General features: G+C 34.8%; 1 protein-coding gene across 6 annotated transcripts in view; it reads right to left on the bottom strand.

The window, feature by feature from the left end:
• Nucleotides 1-4,340: 4,340 nt before the first annotated feature.
• CEP120 (centrosomal protein 120) overlaps nt 4,341-20,314 on the bottom strand; it is a 41,693-nt gene continuing 25,719 nt past the window's right edge. For 4 of the 6 annotated variants that reach the window (XM_072860408.1, XM_072860404.1, XM_072860406.1 and 1 more), the window contains 4 exons: nt 19,267-19,389; nt 17,691-17,789; nt 7,393-7,538; nt 4,341-6,706 (listed from right to left, as the gene is read on the bottom strand). In XM_072860408.1, the coding sequence (XP_072716509.1) occupies nt 6,466-6,706; nt 7,393-7,538; nt 17,691-17,789; nt 19,267-19,389 (609 nt within the window). In that variant the 3' untranslated portion in view covers nt 4,341-6,465. Of the gene's footprint in view, nt 6,707-7,392; nt 7,539-13,455; nt 13,530-17,690; nt 17,790-19,266; nt 19,390-20,314 lie in introns of those variants that run through there. The other 2 variants (XM_072860405.1, XR_012042299.1) reach the window with 2 other exon arrangements.

Raw genomic sequence — 20,314 nt, 5'->3', positions numbered from 1 at the left:
AGCCCTGGATTCCCTTAATTTCCCTGGAAATTAGAGTTATACATAAGGATTGAAGTATTTTTGCTTTTTTCTGAAGTTTTTGGATGAATTGGTAACTAGTCAGAACAATGAAAGAACATACTGATTTATCTACTAAAAAAGAGCAAAGCAAATAGCTTGTACTCATTTGAAGAAGCACCCCCATAGAAGCTAGTTACTACCCCTTTTAGGTCACCAGGATGACCATATCCAGCACAGATAGTCTGAGTTTAAAGCAGTTTGTGAACCACTTACAGAGAAAAGCTTTTCCCACATTATTCTCATTTTGCTGATAGGAAGTGGAGGCCCAGAGCCCTGTTCAAGATCACTCAACACCCCTATAACCAAGATGGGCAGAGAAACCACAGACCTTATGCCCAACCCTCAGCCTACCAGTGGGAGCCCCTTCATGAGTGATTCAGGAGATATTTTGCTGTGTTGCACCAAGTACTGCAACACAAGCTTTTGGTCAGGATGGCAAAGCATTGCTTTTCCCTTACATGGTGTTAAGAGAGATAATGTCTTCTAAGATGTCCTCTTGCTAAGCCTACCTACTTCTACTTAGGCTATTACAGGCCACCTGCATCGATGATGATATATGTAAATGAAACAGGAATCAGTAGGATAAAAATGTTTATTCTCAGGTAAAACTTTTAAGACCATTTTAATGATTTGCTGTGTAGATGCCATAAGACGACACAGTCATGGAGTAAAAAAAAATAAATCCATCTGTTCTGCAAGATGCAGCAGGATGGGACAGGTAAAACTCACTACCAAGGCACATAAGCATGTTGCTGAGGTGTGCAAGTTTTTCCACAAATAGCAGTGCCCTCTCATGGAGACATACCTGTGGAGATATACCTACTAATTCCTTGTGGTAGTGGTGTGGTCTTGCTTTTTGACATTCTGCTTAGTATTTTCATTTATTTTGGGTTATTAGCCCCATTTCTTCAGTGCAATAATTGGATTATTATCAGCAAAGTCCGGATAAATCAATAAGCTACAGTATTAAAAACATCATGTGCATCCACATTCAGGAAAACTGCCATAAAAAACATTGTTATACAAGCATCAAAAAAAGTTATGTAGTCCAAACAACATATCCTCTACCTTGCCTAAAAGGTTCCTCGGGAAGCAGGTAGGCTCTGTGATTTACACCAAATATGCATTGATATTCACAAAAACATACCCGCAGTATTGGCTTAAACTGCTGGCTATAAGAACAAACCATTAAGTTGTCTTACTCATTTGGATGAAAAGCATCATGTCAACTTCATGCCTGGTATGAATGGGACTCAACCTTCACGTGTGTGTGTGTGATTATAAAGCAAATAACAGCTTATGGAGCCTTTCAGCCCTGATCTGGATGACCTATTGTATTACAATATTAATCTTGTTGCCAAAAATAGCCTTCTGAGGCAAACATACTGATGGTCTGGTGTCCTGTACAACCACCATCTCTTAACACAAGAGCAATAAAATTATTTTCTGTACCTCCAGAGGTGAAAAAAACAAACACAGCCCCCCCTCCCCCCACCCCCCTCACATATGTTAAGCTATTAAGCAAATACCCAAACCTTGAAGACTTACCGTTACCACTTAAACCTAAATTCTACAAAACATTTACTAGCTTTATTGCCTGCTCAACTCAAGACCCAATGATTTAATTTTGCTGCCCTATTTACATTTGTATTTGTAAAACAAAACTTATGATAATCATAGTAAATCATAGTCTGCCAACAATAATTTTTACATTTTTTTTCATAGTAGAGTTAAAGCAATCAGCAGCGTACAAGAACTGTTGAAACAGTATTAGACTGCAGACTGTTCTACTAGACTCCATCTGCCCCAGTAAACCCTCTCTAAATTTTGATGCCGTATTATTTTGTCAATGCAGTTACATCTCAGTAACTGCATCAAAACCCTTTGGTCAAACATTCAGTAACACCACACTTTCATAATCATCTACTCTCTATGTATATTGTTAGAACAAAACTTTTTGTAGTAATGCATAAATTGTTTAAAATGCTGTCAAACTACTACAAGTATTTCACTTGGAAAAAAAAAGAGTACTGAACTACAAAGTAGTGGGTGTCACTTTTCCAGAAGCATTATTAATGGGGACTATTTTAGTCTTCAGTGACGGGGAACGACAGGCTGTAGCGTTTCTTCGAGTTAAGAATAGAAAATAACTGTACTTGCAAGAATTCAATTACTCTGCATTAAAGCTGCCATGGGGTTACTGTACATTTATATATCAGAAAGTCAGTAAATTATTTTTCTATAAATTAGTCTCTCAAAATTGACTTTTTTTTCTTTCTGTTCTGAATGCCAAACTCCTGACTGCTTCTCCACCACAGAGACTTCATATCTGGATAGCCGACATCTGTAAAAACATTTCTAATGAAAACACTACTAATACAACCCCCTGGAGAAACAAATGAAATGAGATCTAAGTATGCAGCCGCCTTTCTACAGTTCTGTCTTGAACAATAGCGGGGCTAGTGCTTCCTATCCAAGACTTGTCACAGGTCATGATCATTTAGGCACAGTAGTAGCAAAATAAATAATTGCGTAAATATGTAATAACTGGTATAAATACTTCAGTAGCAGAAGATATGATAAAGGACTTCTGTCTTTAGTTGTGCATTAAGGTTTATCTTGGTGGATGGAAGGGAGAAGCATTTAAACTTCAGTGAAGAACTATGGACTGAATACTTGAAATCTCAGTGCCAGACATAACATTGCTTCTTTTCGCAATAGCAGTTTTAAAACTGTATTAGTGTTAAAAGTGTTGGATAACTGCTAAAATATTATAGAAACAGTGGTTATAGCTTCACCCCAAAACACAATATACTGGAAGGATCAATAATGTAACTATGTATTTAAATAATCCTGATACAAAGCAAAACAGTGCTGTCTTATTTTAAAAATAATTTGTCGTATTTTTTCATAATGCATTCCACTGCTTACATAAATAAGAATTTAGAGACAATTTTTCTTATAAACAGTCTATTAACAGGGGAAAAAAGGTCCATTTCTTTGTAACAGTTCTCAAAATCTTGGCTAATGCTTCATATCAAGGTGTATAAACATATTACAACCAGATTTGCTGCCTTACTTTTAAACCTGTACTAAATAATTTGAGGCAACTCTTTGGTAGTAATAGCAAGTAATAGGCAGTAATAGCAAGTCCTCACCACTGTAAGAATACTTAGCACAGAGACAGGAGGGGATCCGGTGGCTGAAGTTTATTGTAAAAAAGAACAGTGTTTCTAAATACCCACATTTTTAGATGGGCTAAAGCTTTTACTTTAAAAGACTGGATTGGACAAATATAGGGTATAATCAAAGTTTCCTTATCCAAAGCCAACTGCAAGTTCTGGGCCTGAATTGTTAAGACAAACGAAAGCTGGAATTGATTTGGCCATAGAACAGCCCCCCTCACCACCCCTGCCCCCATTTACTAATTTTTATGGGCATTTGGGTTCACAGAAACATATTGGTAAGAGTACTTGTTTTGAAATAATTCCATCAACTTCCCTAGTGAAATCTGGGTGCACTAAAATCAATAGCAGGAGTTTGCCAGAATGCCAGGAGGACCTAGCTGTTCCTCCTCTTCCCACTCCCTTTTCTAAGGCGTACGGAACCAGGACTGAACCCGTAAACAGGGTTTTCATTTCCAGCTGTCTTTTTATGCTGGGTAAATTAAAATGAGCTCAGTATCTCATGCATCTGTTTCAAATGGCATTTCTTTTGCCATGAAGAGAGATTAAGATAAAAATTTTAAGAGATTTTTGATTAAAAAGTGGTATTTGGTCTTTCCACTGAATAGCTATAACTTTTAAAAAGGCTTTGAGGCAATAAAAAGGCAAATGGAAGCCATCATAAAAATATTTTTTTAAAAAAGGGTAATATTGAACTCATCTCTGCTATACATATCTACTACAAATATTGGTATTTTCTAGAGTACTACAGACTGAAGCACATAGCCAAATTGTGCTGGAAAAAAATGAAATTGAAACATTAAGCTTCAAGTATAATTCATTTTCTCATTCTAATACAATTAACACAAAGGGTAATGACTATATAACAACACAAAAATGCTAAATAAGCTTTTGATAATCACAAAATTCATGCTTCTCATCTTAAGTAGTGATCTTTCAAATGACAAAATGGACCCAAATAATTTATCAGGCTTATAAATGTTTCAAAAAAATAAGTGTTTTACCTTTTATTTTACATAATACTTTGATTTACTACAAAGAAAACTCACCCGAGTAGTTTCTTTTTAAACCCCACAGCAACATGACTGCTATTTTCTTAACAAGCCACGGAAGAGACTCAATTAGAAATTAAAAAGCGCAATTAACTTTGAAAGTGAACTTGTCGATTTTATGGATTCAAGCAACTAAAGACCATCATATTACCAGAAATAGTAAAAGAAAAATTTTTGTTCAAATACATAGTCAAAGAGTAAACACAAAATCCTTAATACTTAAAATTTGAATTTTATTATTAAGTAACACACCTGAAAAGTCATAGGATACCAATTCAAAAAAATCACCAGTTACAAAAATTTAGTCAACACAACCTTTGTGATCTTTAAGTCTAAGGCACCCTCCAGCGTTTGAAGAAGAAACTACACTTCTAGCAAGTGCGCAAGCATTTGAAGAAAAACTTTGTAAGTCTTCCTGTCAAGATAGAAGCTCCCGATTCATTTACAATAATTGCATACGATCATCCATCAGTGATACGACAAAGCCACAGTGTAAAAAACAAAATTGTAAAATTACTTTTCATGGATTTGTATTGGGTTTATGAAGGTGTTATTTGCTTTGCTAGTGGAGAGGATCTCTTTAAGCACACTAATTTGAAAAACACAGTACAGTGTGCAAAGTATTACAAAAGCATTTCTTACAAAGTCTGATAAGTATTGATAAGTGATAATTCCTCACAGAATATGATCTCTATGTTTATACAGCTTCTTTAAAACTTTTCTAAGGAGCCTAAACTAATAGTTTATTTAAGAGCAGATAGGCCCATGGTAGGGAGGAAGAAAAACTGCACCTAGAGGCAAAGCCAGATAAGATATTAAAAAAAATAAATATAATTACTACCATACAAAACAGGAAGGCCACATGTATAGAGCCATGTCCATGGAAGTTCACTGATTTTATGTAAAAAAAAAAAAGGAATTTTTGCATTGGTATCTTTGTTCATTCTAAAAGTAACAAACCCTAAGATGTTTTCAGTACTTGTCATTCAAGTACTGAATGACATGTGTGCCTACAGGACAGCCAGAAATGCATATTGAAAGGACAGTGTTGTAAGTTAATGTTATTAGCTAGATCCACACAAATGATTTTAAAATTATTAAAATAGAATGAAGGCTAGAAACCAAAAAACTTTTTCAACTGTGATTATGCACAAGTTAACATTTCTTGTGGATTTCTCTTCTGGCATTTAACACCTTGAGACTGCACCCTGTTCATACTTCCACAATCAAACAAAACCTTACATACAATTTAAGTGGTAATTAGATAACATGCTTTGAAATATATGTTAAGTAACTGCAAAGTGGTTAGGTCTCGATTAAGGAAAACATCTTTACTTAGAAAAGCTCTTGTTTTATGTATGTGTTCAGAATTTAAAGTGTGTAAATTCACTGAATTAGTGCTTCAAGTATCTTTCCTCATTAGGGATGGATGTAAGAATACATGCCTATTTCTGAACTAGGTCTTTACCCTCCTGGGTTCACCCTTACAGGCCTATGTGCAAAACCTCTAGGGCAATAAAGGGATTTTCATCCTGTACACTCAGACTAGTTACTTAATAATTGATTGAGTGTCAGTTTCATAAGGTCTGAGAGTCTTTCCCCCCCTCAAAACCTTGTAGTCTTTATTTTCTACAGAGCTTAGTTATCTTAACTACAGTTGGAGAAGCCAAAATTGATCACCTTGTGATTTAGTAAAAAAGTGACATTTGGTTGGTGCTGCACTTCAGTTCAGAAGTAAGAGTTCTGTCATGGAAAACAGCTGATGTCACTTTCCCTAGCATAGCTTAAGACATCTTTTTAAAAATTGAAAGAAATTATGACAATATTGACCAAGAATCTTAGAATGAATATTAAAAATATCACAAATAAACCTAGCCAGGGTGATGCAAAAAGAGGTAGAAAACATTTCAGAAGAAAGTACACAAGATATGTATATTTACATATATATACATATGAGTATAAAAAACATTAAAAACAGCCATTGCTCCCATAAAACTTACAACTGTGCTTAACTTCACATGTTCCAAATATTTACATTGACTTCAAAAGGAGCTAATAGGGTGCAAAATTAAGCATGACCTTACATATTTTGCAGAGTAAGTAGTACACATTTATAAAAATCACTCACTCTGTTCGAATTTTGGATCTTAACAACTTTTTGTACACTTTTATTTAGTGATGTTCCTTTTTGCAATAGCTTCTCTGATTTGACGATCAAGTTCACTTACAATATGGTCTTCATGATTATATACTCCTGTTCTCAACAGGGTATCCCTCTCTTCTATCAGACGAGAGAGATAATCATCCACGTTCTCATTCGATTTTCTAGAATGAAGACTATCCACTCTACCAGCAGAATTATCTCTAACATCTTGCAATTGCTTTCTCTCTTCTTCTTGTAGCTTTAGCCTGATGTTGATAAAATGGAAAGAATCAGAGGGTGAGCCATATTAAAAACCACTCTGATTATTTTCATATTAAGTTTTAAAGTTATTTATCTACTGAAGCAGTTAGTAAAATAAAGAAGTCTATAAAAGGTAACAAATCCACTCTCTACGAAAAAACAACTATAAGTAAAAGAAATGTTAATATAATACTTAAATTCTAACAATACCTTTTATATATGCATATGTAACTATAATACCTGCTACCAAGGTTCCTATTTTGATAATGCAAACAGCACTCAAAAGGGTTCAACATACAGAACTACTGCAGACAGCTTTTGGAGGATAACATCAAATAGATTTAAAATTTTAATGTATTCAAAATATGAATATACATGCCTCTTTTCTTAATGCAGCAGTTATCCTTAGAACTGAAGGTTTAAAATACAAAAAAGCCTGGTGCTGTACAACTATGACTATAACATAAAAAACAGGGTGCAGTGGCCTTAAACATAGATTTCTTATACTATTGCATTTTATAAATGTGCAATCTTTACCTAAGGGACACTAAACTGTGTTCTTTCTGTGGACTGACAGCCAATTATAATCTTGATTTAACTGAACCTTCCCCTGTTTTGAGGCAGATGGCAAGAAGAGGTGGGGGAGGTGGGGGGGGGGGGCCGAAGAGGAATCTTACAAATGCTTTTATACCTGTTAAGTTCATTTCTGATATCCTCCAGCTCTTGTCGGTCTGTTTTCCCCAGCTCTTTTTCTTCTGCTGCCAAATAGCGCAACCTCATGTGTTCCAACTCTTGTTGCTGCTTTTTAAGGTGAGCCATTGCATTTTCTTGTTCACGCTAATGTGGGAAGAGGTGAAGACATAACTCAGTTGACTACATGATTACATGTAAAAGTGCTAATTATAGTGACATGAGCAAAACTTCAGGAATGAAGTCATGACAATTAACTCTCCAGCACTATTAGAAACACAGGAGTTAAACAGAATGTCTTAGCTGTTGATATCTATAATGTAGTAAGACCAGTGACTATCACAATTGCAGTAAACCTACCTAGACTGGACCAGCTGAAACCCAGTCACAGACATGTTCCCATTAACAAAATAGCAAAAATGTTCAAACCCTCTTACAAACTCTGGCTTAAGCTGGTAAATGTAAAACTTATGCTTGTGGAACTGCTCAAGATACTGAGATTTATTCCTTTGCTACACAGTATTTTAACTTTTTTTGACAAATAAAAACCAGAAAAATGCTAAATAGCTGCAGGGAACTTCCATCATCAGCCCCATAGTGCCTAGTGTCAAAGCTTCAAGAATCACTTTTTGAAATTGCAATTCCTGGTTAAAAAAGAAGCCTTGAAAACAAAACTCTGGTGAGATGTCCTTTTACATTTGTCTAGCTTTATGTGAAACTGTAGGTAACTTATTTTGTGGATTTAATCCAATTAATCTAGCCATTCTAAAAGTTTACTTGGTTCTACTTCTTTGTTAAGCTCTACACAGATACTGTAACAAAACTAGGGTTTGTGTCCACTACCACTTTGTGACATTAAAGTGTCTTCATGAGAAGTGTGGTCCTTTCTCCACTTGTCTTCCTCCCAGTCATTTTCCATTTGACCTTGTGCACTAACTCAATACAGTCAGTCTTACACTCTGAATGAGACAGAAGACCTGAGGTAAAATGGCATTTCTTCCTGTAGTTAAAAAATAAGGCAGGAGGTTACACAAACATCCTGGATCTAGACATATTGTGAAGTGCAAGGTTACCTTTGTAATTTTGACATTGCTTTCATCTGAAATATTTGATTGTTAATACAATCAGTTTTATATTTATTATAGGGGTAAAAAAGATAATTTTTTTTATGCGTGAGCATATTCATTATACAGTCAACTTAATATTTGGAAGAGTCTAGTCAGGCAGTTTCCTCAATCTCAGTTCCCAGCATCTTAAGCACTCCCTGTTGATGATCAATAAGTGGTAGGAAAATCTGAATTTCACAAGGGATTGGTATAAACAAAGACTCTAATTGTTAATGTGAACAGGCAATGCAATACCGAAATACTTGACAAGAAATCATAGCATGTATGTAACCCCAAAATACTTTATTTTTATACTAAAGCCAATACACCAGCCAGGTAAATTAAATGTTAGAACTGCAGTGAGAGAGGCCAAAAAGCCTAAAGAACAACTTGTTAAAGGGACACATACTAATAATAAAACCAGAAGCAGGAATCCTACCAAAGAGTCTACAGCTGATAGATGACTGAAGTATGAAAAAAGCACTCGGGGAAGATAAGGCCATAGTCTTTCCTTCCCCAACAAGAGTTCCTTGCAGAAGAACATTCCCATGTGAGAGGCACCCTTTTTTATGTGGGACAGGTTTGAAGAACAGTCTCAGCCTGAAGTAGAATAGGTTTTAGAACAGGAATCTACAAATACATATAGCAAATATAGTCACTACAGCCAGCTGATATTTATCCAAGAGTTTGAGAGTTCTAGGGAAATTCAAACACAAAGTCGCAAGACTAACTGGAGGTGTAATGTGTCACTTCACTTGGTGTTGACACCACAGGAATAACTATTTCCCCTTTTTTTATTTTCTTCTTTCTTTAAACAGAGACCTTAGGAATATCCAGGAACTACCAGGACTTACTTCCACAGTGGCCAAATTAGCTGAAACCATAACAAGACCCAAAACTAACAGGATGTATGGGTACACCAGGAACAATGAATCCGGCTTTTGTAGAAAAGTCACACTTCTAACTAGTCTTAAAAAAAAACCCAAAACCAACAAAACACCACACCAAAGAAACGACCTACAACCAAACACAAAACTAAGCTGTCATGGAGTAAGTCCTCTCAGATTACTCAGGGTTTAGAAAACCAGAGAAAGGATAGCAATTGATAATTTCCACAATAACAAGAAAGTAACAGTGGACTCCACAAGAATATACTCTGACTTCCTCATTTTCAAATATATCATTCTGGAATAGCAGTTTGCTGCCAATACAAAATTATTCAGTAGGGAAAGGGTGGATGTGAAAGAGTAGGATATTATGGGGGCAAAAATATGAATTAGTTTGAAAAGGAAACAGATAAATTAAGAATACATTCACTGATGTCTGTTAAACACAACAGCCTGAATGCAACCACTGGCTCATGATGTACTTAACTAACTGACTGAGGGCAGCTGGAGGATATTCAAATATATGCAAGCCTGGTTTCTAGATCTTGTGCATCTCCTGCTGGCCTCTGTATGGGCTAGATTGATATTTCACATCAGCTGGCCAGTTTGTTTTTTTCCCATCAACCCAATGAAAAGCACTGGCTGAAAGTCAAAACTAGGTAAATTCCAACTAGAGACATGATTCAAGTTATTAAAACAGTGGAAATTAATCACTTAATACACCAAACATGTTAGGATCTACTTAATCACAGAATGTTCTGAATTAAGATAGATATTTGCATTTTAAAAAATGCTACAGAGCAAGCATTACTGTTGAAGTATTTACCAAGGAAGAGACAGAGGGTGGCTTTTTTTTTTAATGAAGTCCCAACGAATATCACATTGGTATTCTCTGGTTTCCAAATATCTAGATAGGCAACCGCATCTAGACAGTAAAGCCAAATTTCAAGTATACAATGGGCTATGAGGAGGAATGGCATTATCTTAACTGTTTTGATAGTTGGATTTATCTTGAGTTGTTTGCTTTGCTAAATGCAGGTAGTAAGATAAAATGCTCAGCATGATCTAGGCTCAAATAGGTTGGTATAAAAACAGTACAATTTAACTTACAGTACGAGTAAATAAATGGACAGCAAGTGTGATCATCTCAATTACCCAAAATCTAGAAGCATGAGAACAGGCTAGTATTTACTTCTTTGAGACCATCACTATTCTTGGTGTTCTCATTAGATCTCCTAAGTTAAATCCTTTTCAAAATGAAACATGTTAAAATATTGCTGTGTTTCAGAAAAAAAAAGTTGAGACTAATACCTTAAGGCAAACATGAGACCTAAAATTTTGAGTATGTTAAGTCTCCTTTGTGAAGTTCTATTTAGCCTAAGGGGAGGAGTTGTTGCCCTGTACATGTAGAACAAGTCTAGAAATTTCTACTTGTCTGTCCCTACAGGTAAAGAATCCAGTAATTCGGTCTGGTAACTAGCTACTTTTCCTGATTAGGCGACAAGTCTACAGAAACTTGCATTACATATCCTTGTAGTAGATACAGTACAGCCTGCATATCCAAGTTCTGGTTTTGGAATTAGTCTAGTACAACCTGGTTTTCCTGTTGAAATTATCTAACAGTGGTAAGAGTCTTGGAGGCCACACAGTGAATTATATAACAATGCAGTTTACAAGCAAACTGCCTCATCTGTAGGAAAAAACCTTCGTTACTGTGGAGGATGAGGCTGACATCTTCCTCTTAGATGACGTCAAAACCATAAATCTTTTACAGAAGAGAGGACTTCTAACTGCCATTATCTCCTTTTCTAGCCTTTTTACCTACATTAATTTGTAGATATGATTAGCTTCAGTCCAATGCATTGTTGCAGATGGTGAGGAAAGGATTAACTTTGGCAAAAAAAAAATCTCCTTGCTCTGCAGTTCAGTTTATTCATGCTCTAATTGTCCCATTTTAAACTAGGACTACTGTCATGGCAAGCTGGGGTATTAATGTAAGTCTGTCAAATTTGTGTATCTCAGTAATTCTATGAAAGAATTTTTTTGAAGGTATGTTGGTCAAACATTATGTGAAAACTAAATACTGAAAAACTAATGCAAAACAGAGTAGCACTTATTACTAGCACAGGAAGACTAACACACCAGCAGAAAATGACATCCCTTGCTACTACTGAAACGTTATAGTAAGGCATGCAATACACACAAATCAAATAGCTATGACTAGACTGAATAGAAGTCTTCTAATCCAGTCCTTCAGCTTGTGGAGTGTATTACTCAGATCTATAAGGAAAGATTTTGGAAGTGTTCTTACAGTTGCAGCTTCAGAGGAAACACATAGCTGTGTGCTGGCCATAAGAAGCACATGGGAGCGCAAGTTTTATGACAAGTAGATATGTTACTATTTGAGGCAGGAAAGTCAATGATCCAGAGGTTTCTGCTGTTCACCAACATGCTCACAATGGCAAGCCGATAGCAAAAAAGGCATTTTAAACAAACTCAAAGTATACGTTAGAAGAAGTACGTATACCGAAGGTTAATAGAACAAAGTCCAAAGCTCAATCAAGCCAGGAAGAAGACAGAATATTCCTAATGCTTTTCTATTGATCAGAAGGGATCTCATTTAATACCTTGGTCCTTTATGCCCTCACTGAATTAGTTTCAGAACCATAATTTTTTTATTAAGAAACATCTTTAGTAATGTTTAATAAAACTAAGAAAAGGACAAAAGAGAGAATGATGCAAAAGCCAAGGAGAGATGTAAGAAAAGCAAGGCTTTCCTGAAGAATCCTTTGTTCACTTCCTGTTCTTTTTGATGTTTTTCTGTGGGTAAAATGTCTATGAAAAAAAGAATATAAAAGTCAGTGTCACTAGTGAGCATGCTCGTTGCTCAGGATAATATCCCTAGATTTGTAGGGAAGTAAGTTTGAATATAGAGTCCTAAATTCTCCTTTTCTCCATAGAGGAGAAAAACTGTTATTACATTTGTCTCCAAGTTAACATTGTGTAGGACTTCCTTTCAGATACACGTGATTAGAAATTTGATTACTAATACAATTGTGATGTAAACATGACAAATATTTGGCATTTCCTTGTTTGGGAGGGGTGAGGTTAAAGACAAGATTAATTTTAGTCCTGTAACAGTGAAAGTCAAGAATTTCTGTAGTGTGCCATGCCATGACCCTCAATAATGACATTTAAATACAATAATATTAAAAAAAAAAATCAGCATTTTCTGTGTCAAGATTTCCCTAGCACGAAATGTCTGGTTTGGAAAAAAGTCCGATTTGGAAAAGTTCAATTTGGACAGTCCAATTTGGAAAAAAGACATGAAAGTCAGAAGAGATTTTTCAGATTCTTCTATGATGGATCCTGTGTGTAATTTAAGTTATGCTCTTTGTACTCTGTGATTTTCAAATGTCTTTCCCAACATTAGTCCTTGACTCCTTTAGAAGTCTGTCATAACAATTTGTAGGGTGCATAACAGCAAACTTGCTCTATGTATACCATTCAGAGCAGAAAACAGAAACCCATTTCCTAATAATCCATCAATACAAGAAGAGCGCAAAGGATTTACAACAGTTGTTTGATAAGAAGTGAGGCATGCTGATTTTGAATTAATTTATACACAATTTTGTTCTGATATGTTGAGGGACCATAAAAAGACTGCCTTTTGTTACAATGAAAGAGAAGGAAGGATTTCTTATACGTCATAGTAATGAAACTGGTGCCACTTTATCAGAGACATTCAGGTATTAAATCCACTTTTTCCAACACAGTTTAAAAATCCATTGGGCAACAAGCACTTTTTTTTTAAATCAGCGAAGGAACTGAACTCTACTGCATAGTAGTACTTGAAATGTAACAGATTTTACTGTGAGTTCTTCCACAGTGAAAAAATAATATAACACTTCTGCACATTTATGGTACTAATAAAGCAAAGTCCAGCATTTCTAAACCCACTTGTAACATCTTCATTTCATTTCATGTATACTTAGTTTTTAAGTTATAATTGAATACAAAGTATTTTTTAAGTATACCTCAGTGCACACAAATTTATACATACATACTCACACGCTTAAAATTCTCAGTCAAGACTTTCTGACATACTTCACATTTCCAACGAGAACATGCTCCTATAATATATCCTGAAATAAGGAACATTTCAGATTTATTGCCAACTGCTTATTGTAGCCAGTCAGGCTGTTTTAAGCCTCAGTAAAAACTATCAGAATTTTAAATTTTAAAAACTTTTAGAATTTTACATTTTAAAATTTTGGGTAAGGGAACACTCCAGAATCATCAGCTGCTGGAGTAAAGGCAGCTTTGTGGATAGCAGATAAGACCCACTAGAAACTCAGAACACTTGGAAACTTTACTCTTGCATCACCACCTAGGCAGCCACAGATGAACCAAGAGTATCACGTGCAAATTACCCTGAAAATTATTTTTGCAATATACTCTTAGCTGGCCCAGGCACCTTCTCCTCCAGTACTTTCTCAGCACTGCTAGTCATGCTATTCCTTTTGCTCATTTTCTTTCCTTTCCCCCCTCAGTAAAGCTTATCACCAATATTCCTTTCTCTTATTAATTAGATATTTTGCCATCCTCCTCTTACATCCCCATAAACAAAATTAATTAAATCCAAACAAAGCCATATATAGTTATCAGACCATTTACTTCCACGTTTTACTACTTTTCGTCATTAGTTTGCACCTCTAAAGTAGTGCTTGAGACATGGAACACTGTTTTAGGAGCTTCAATGGTGGGAACTTCAATCATGTTTCAAAACGTATGGTACTGCAGGAATATCAGCATTAAATAAAAATTAACTGGTAATAAAAAACCCTCAAAATTTCAATTATAATCAGATCATAAAAGAATCTCTGTATGCCGCCAGGTGCTCTAGTTAAGAGGCTCTTCAATCAAGGAAGCACAATCTTTATTTTGCCATAGCTGCCTATAAATCCAAAAGGGAGATGTAAACATACATACACTAGACTAAACAATGGCTAAATAGCAGCCACTATTCACTCTCCCACTCACACATACCATGCAAGTCTGTGGGAAAAACTTACGATTGAAGCTAAGGAACTCAAGTAAAGTTTTCTGAAAATAACCCAGAGCTGACAAGTCAGTAGGAGGGCCTGGATGGTTTCAAGACACAGTTTTTAACCAAGACTTGGACCTCCAACTGTTTTTTTTTTTGTTGTTTTTTTTGGGGTTTTTTTTTTGCTTTTTTTAAACGAAGATTTACATCCCATCCTGGCTAAATTACTTATAAATTAATCAAATTAATTACTGAGTGGATAAGCAAGACACTGGACAAGATAAAGTGAATGTCAGCCAGCCAATACAGTCTATGTTGTTTTAAATAAATGCATCAGTGCTGGTTTTAACAGCACTGTAGGGCACAAACACATTAAAAGACTCAAAAAAATATTTCTCCCAGAACACTGAATAATGTATGCATGTACATTTTGAGATTTTGGTTTTCTAGATTATAACAGATTATCAACTGCTGAAAATGACATTTCTGCCAGCTTTGATTTCTGTTTTGATACATTGTTTCTTGCAGTCAGGCACTGAATTTAGCATCTAAGATCTCTGTAAGCAGGTATGCAATTTTGTGTAAATGGTTTGATTGCCCTTAGAAATAATGCTCACATACATAAAAACTATGGAAGTCTTATTTGTGTAGCATTGAGATCTCCCAGTCAGCAAACTCTGAAAGACAGTTTTTGAAACCTCTGGAAATGATAAAGTCTACCTGGGTGCATAGATACATAGCTAACTTGTTCACATTTTTAAATTCCTAAAGCTGAACAGGGGTATAATAAATGAAGTATTAATATAACTTACACTGAGTAACAAAGAGGGAAGAAAAGTAAGCTGGGTGACATTTATTTTCAGCCAGCTTTACAAACTGTGTATTTTGTTAAGCACAGGTAAGCACGATGTATATGTGTCCTCAGGTACTACAGATCTTTTTTGTTACCACTGGCACTGTGTTTAGCATTCAAAATCCTAGACATGGAGAAGTTCAGAGCATTTTCTATTAACAGTCCCATACTTTTCTAAGTTATGTAGTGCATATCATATTCTGCAAAATATAAAACCATCACAGATGTGTGCTAAGAACTCGTTCCAAAGTAAAAGGAAACTTTTTAATTAAGGAAACATTGACTTTTATGGTTGCAAATCAGAAGAGCATTTTACTAAATGCTTAGCCTGTAGATTATGCTTCTTTAATTCACAAATTGACTGTACTAGGTCACCTTTGAGTAATGGAAATCTCTGTTTAAACATTTTTTTGGCAATGGGCACAAAGCATTAGATCTCATTTCCAAGACTTACCAGCTGGGTTTTGTCATTAACATTTATTAACAATCTAAGATATGGCTTTCAGCGTCTAATCCTCACTACACAAATGTTTTGTATAGTTCTCTAGAGAGCTTTGGTGTGACAAATTACTGGCACAGATTACAGCCCTGTGGCTATTCACCAGAGGCAATGCAAAATTAACATGGTACTAATCCAATTTAAACAAGAAATTGGTCGAACTATGCACAATTGCACAAATCATCTGAACTAAAGCAAATCTAGAATTCCTGAAGCAACAGTTTCCAAATTTATATTTAAAACAGAGTAAATGGTTTTTGATCAGCTCTGCTTCAACTTTTATTTGGCTCTTCAAAGTCACTTAAATCCTTTATCAATAGACTAAGCATAATATGAAGCACAGGAGTATAAAAACCACAAGGAACTTCTTTGAAAGGGTTTGTTCTGTAGTAGAAAAAAGTTTTACATATTCACTGTACATGCCAGCTTATTTTATGGTTCAGACTTTCAGCAAGAGGGTCAGCTGAAACCATCTACATATGTTAGTAAATACATATCATCAGGTCTCTGGTGATGAAATTTATAATAAAAACCTGATAGTGATATACACTAGTATTAATCTGGCAAGCAAGAATCTCCTCTTTTATTCTACAGGAATTTTTAAATATGGCAGTAAAAAAATAGCCTGGACATTTCATGGCTGCTGAAGAGATCTTAATCAGAGAAAAGATTTATATTATTCCTTCTGTCATCTTGTCAAGCATAGATGTTGCAGAAATTGGAGATGAGAATTCATTACTCCTTTTATCACCAGGCTAAAAAGGACCAATTTGAAGACAGCAAATACAGATGAGTTTTTAATTATTAATAGTGATTATATAGCACGTCGACTCTCTTCAAAGAGAAATACAGATTTAAAAAGGTAATTATCGATTAGGAGAGGGTGGGCTTAGCTTCTCACTCTCCAAAGACTGAATACTCTAGCAGTAGGAATGAAGTAGGAACTATAATCCTTAAAAAGAAAACCAAACACACAAACCACTTTTCCTCAAGCAGGAAGTAGGTGTGAAAACCAGGTAATACAAACCTTTTTACTAAACTGGAATTCTGAAGCTTTATGTGTGTGTCAAGGTTTGTTCAGTAGCAGGGATTAATGATTTACTAATTTGTTTGTCAAGACCAATGGAAATGCTTGCCACCCTTAAGTATACAGTTTAGCTAATGTTTACTGTAATTCATGAAAGACAGGCGATAACAAAGCACACAGAGGCGTATGGATTCAGTGAGTATGAAGCTGCTACTCCTGCAAGTTTGGACAGAGTATTTTTAAGTCATATGTGTATGACTATATATACACACACACACACACACACACAAGAGCTCTGTTAAAACGCAGCAGTAAAAAAAAAAGCATGACACATTAGTATGAGATTAGGATTTCCAAAGGCAGGAGAAAGAGGTTTCACTTCCATTTTAACTTTTCTGCAAGTTTACTTCATTTGACAGCATTCAGCAAACCTTAGTCCATTGTTTCTAAAAGCTAAGATTTGTTTCTCATCTTTACTCTTCATTCATTTTACAATTAAAATACAGAACAGTTAGGACTGTAACTGACCAAGATGGTTGGGACAGGAACAGAATATTTTCTCTGGAAATACTGGCTGAGTGTTATTGAGAGTAAGATTAATGAATCATGCCTCTTCTTAGCTATTCTTTTTTGAATCATGCCTCTTCTTAGCTATGCCAACCTTCTTTGTAGACCTGAGCCCTGGTCTTTCCTGAGTTCAATGTCAAACTGAAATCAGTTTTGCTGTTCTTATTTTTGTAGAAAGTGTAGTTCAGAGCTTTAATTTTGCAAAGACAAACACTAATAAAATGAAAACTGGCAGCAGTTAACAATAACCATAAGCAGCTTCCAACACTACATTAACTTGGTTGTCTCATATGCCAAAAGAAAACCTGCATACCTGTTTTAACCGTGCAAGTTCTTTCAAAGCCCTTGTCCATTGTTGTTTGTAGTGGAGCTTTGACTTGGTAGCTGACTCCAACTTTCTTTCAAGTTCAGCCTAAAAGCAATTAAAATCATATCAGCTGAAGCAATAACAGCAGTAACAATCACTGAAAGATGTATATATACAAAGGGTCTGGTTTAAGAAAAGTGTTTATGTAGTGTAACATACAACATCATCTAAAGCTGTTATATAATATAACATAAATATTATGGCACATGAACATTTTCTTGTTTAAAATATAGCCTTATTTTTATTAGATAGCTGTCTATACAAAACCAAAAAGATTAGTTTTTAGCACTAAATCTGCTGAGGTAACCTTTAAATTTAAGATTCTCAAATTAGCAATCCCCCCCCCCCCCTTTTTTTTTTCAAAGTAAGATTATAAACACTAATTCAACAGAAACACTGATGGATAAATCCTGCCTTTAAAAGGTGTGCAGATTTTTTTCTTTCCTGCAGCTGATGGAAGATATGTGCTACATTCTTTTCTCTGAAATAGACATCTGTTCAAACCATTCTTTAAAAATCCATGTATCTAGTGTGAATCTTTGATCTTACTATCTAAATAAATCTTTTGAAAATGTTACACACTAAAAAAAATTAATTGCATTCTGTGCAAAAAAAATTTAGTATTAGAAGGCAAATGAAAAGTTATGAACCACACAGAACACAGTAACCTGAAAAATGAAGAATTTTTAATTAACAACTCTGAGGCAGTGGTATTTTCTTTTAATCAGACAAAAATTATTTACCATTAAATTTGTGAGGATCTTAAAGCACTGACTTTTTTTTTAAATCTAACAAAAATAGGAAATCTAACGAAATACTTAAGCTAAAAGTTTAAAAAGTCTGTAGAGACAGAAACATTTTTGAATAATTTGCTTGCATTATCAGAAGCTATTCAAGCATACAGTAACATGGATTGGCCATGTAACTGAGAATGCATTTTGTGCCAAGAAGCCTCGTCCAATTTTTTTCAGCATATTGGGTCAACAATTTGACTCAAACAACACAATAATTCTGAGCAAAAAAATGCCCATATCTGTGGTTTTAATTACACAAAACATCCTCTACTGAAGGCATGTATGGTTTCTAAGAAACCATATGTATGACAGTGATTCCATTCCACTGGTAAGTAACACAATCTCTTTTCAGAAATACTTAATAAAAAAACCAATGCACATAACAGAATACAAGTCTAAGTTAATACTCACAAGAAAGTCTTCATCTTTATTTAGTTCTATAAATAGAATGCTCAGAGTCCCCTGCATAAATCATGATGGCAGCAATTTAAATATATAGGTTAGGTTTTTTTCCTGCCTTAGCTTCTAACACTACCACTTCCTCTGTAGAAATAAGGCCACTGTTGGCCGCCTTTGTGTCTGAATTTTTAAAGTCTGAAATAATTGTTGGAAAAAGTAAAACAAAATGGACAAATTAACCAGTTTATCATGCTAGATTATTCTACATCTCCCTTATCAGTGAATGGACCATTGCGACAGTTTTTAAAGACTAGGAAAAGCCAAGATACCTTTTCTAAAGTGAGAAGATTTATTTCTGATTGTAGCTGGATTTCTGGTTTGCTACTTTGCTGTTCTTTGTACTGCTGGAACTCCTTCTCCAAAATTTTATGCTTATTTTCTGCTTCATAGAGCTACATTAAAGATATCAAGATATAATGCAAGTTAGCAGAAAAAACCATTCACAGACAAAGAATTAGGTTACAGAACTTAAGTTACTCCTTAGTCCCTGGAACAAACATCTTGCTGTCAATTATCTGATATAAAACAGACACTGAAAGCTACACATTCATAATTAATGATTTCTTGATGATGGCATACAGCAATGTTTTAATAGGAAGAATTTTAAAGAGGATCTTTGCTCAGTACTGGAAAAAAAATAAGTCTGTCCTCATATACAGAAGATCAAGATTTATAAACATTGCTGTTCACATTTCTAAAACAACTTGCAGTAGAAACACAGAAAACAAAACTATTTAGATTTACACACATCTTTTAAAGAAAGCCAACAGTGTTATCTACTATATGAAGTTTTATTACTTACTTAATTTCACCAGCATAACTTGTTTAGGAATGTCTGGAAGAGGAAACAAGTAATACTTTGTACAGCCAAATAATGATTTAGAAGAAAGGCTGAAGTAGAAAGACTTCAGTGACTAATGACTTAATGCTATGTACTTCTGCCCTCACTGTGTAATTCCACAGTTTTATGACGATATTATAAAAAGAGAGCTTTGCTTTTTGTCTGAAAATGGGTAATTTGAAAAACAATGCCAATATACAATTACAAAGAAACTAAGCAAGTCAAATGTTTAACAGCTTTTTTCATTATACCATATTAAAAGTATTAAGAATTTTTTATAAGATGTTTTCTAAGAGTAGCTTACATTCTTCTTCTGTTAAATATTATTCAACTATAAATACCTTAATACACCTGACAGAACTGATGCATTCCATCACAGAATATGATCCCAAATGCTGCGCTTGTATTTATGTCCAACTAGTTAATGCAAGTATTTCCATTAATTGTATCCAACAGTTTCAAATACTGGGTGAAAA

This window comes from Ciconia boyciana, chromosome 4, assembly GCF_034638445.1.
Source record: "Ciconia boyciana chromosome 4, ASM3463844v1, whole genome shotgun sequence".
Classification (NCBI taxonomy): domain Eukaryota; kingdom Metazoa; phylum Chordata; class Aves; order Ciconiiformes; family Ciconiidae; genus Ciconia; species Ciconia boyciana.
This window is presented reverse-complemented; position numbering and strand designations above follow the sequence as displayed.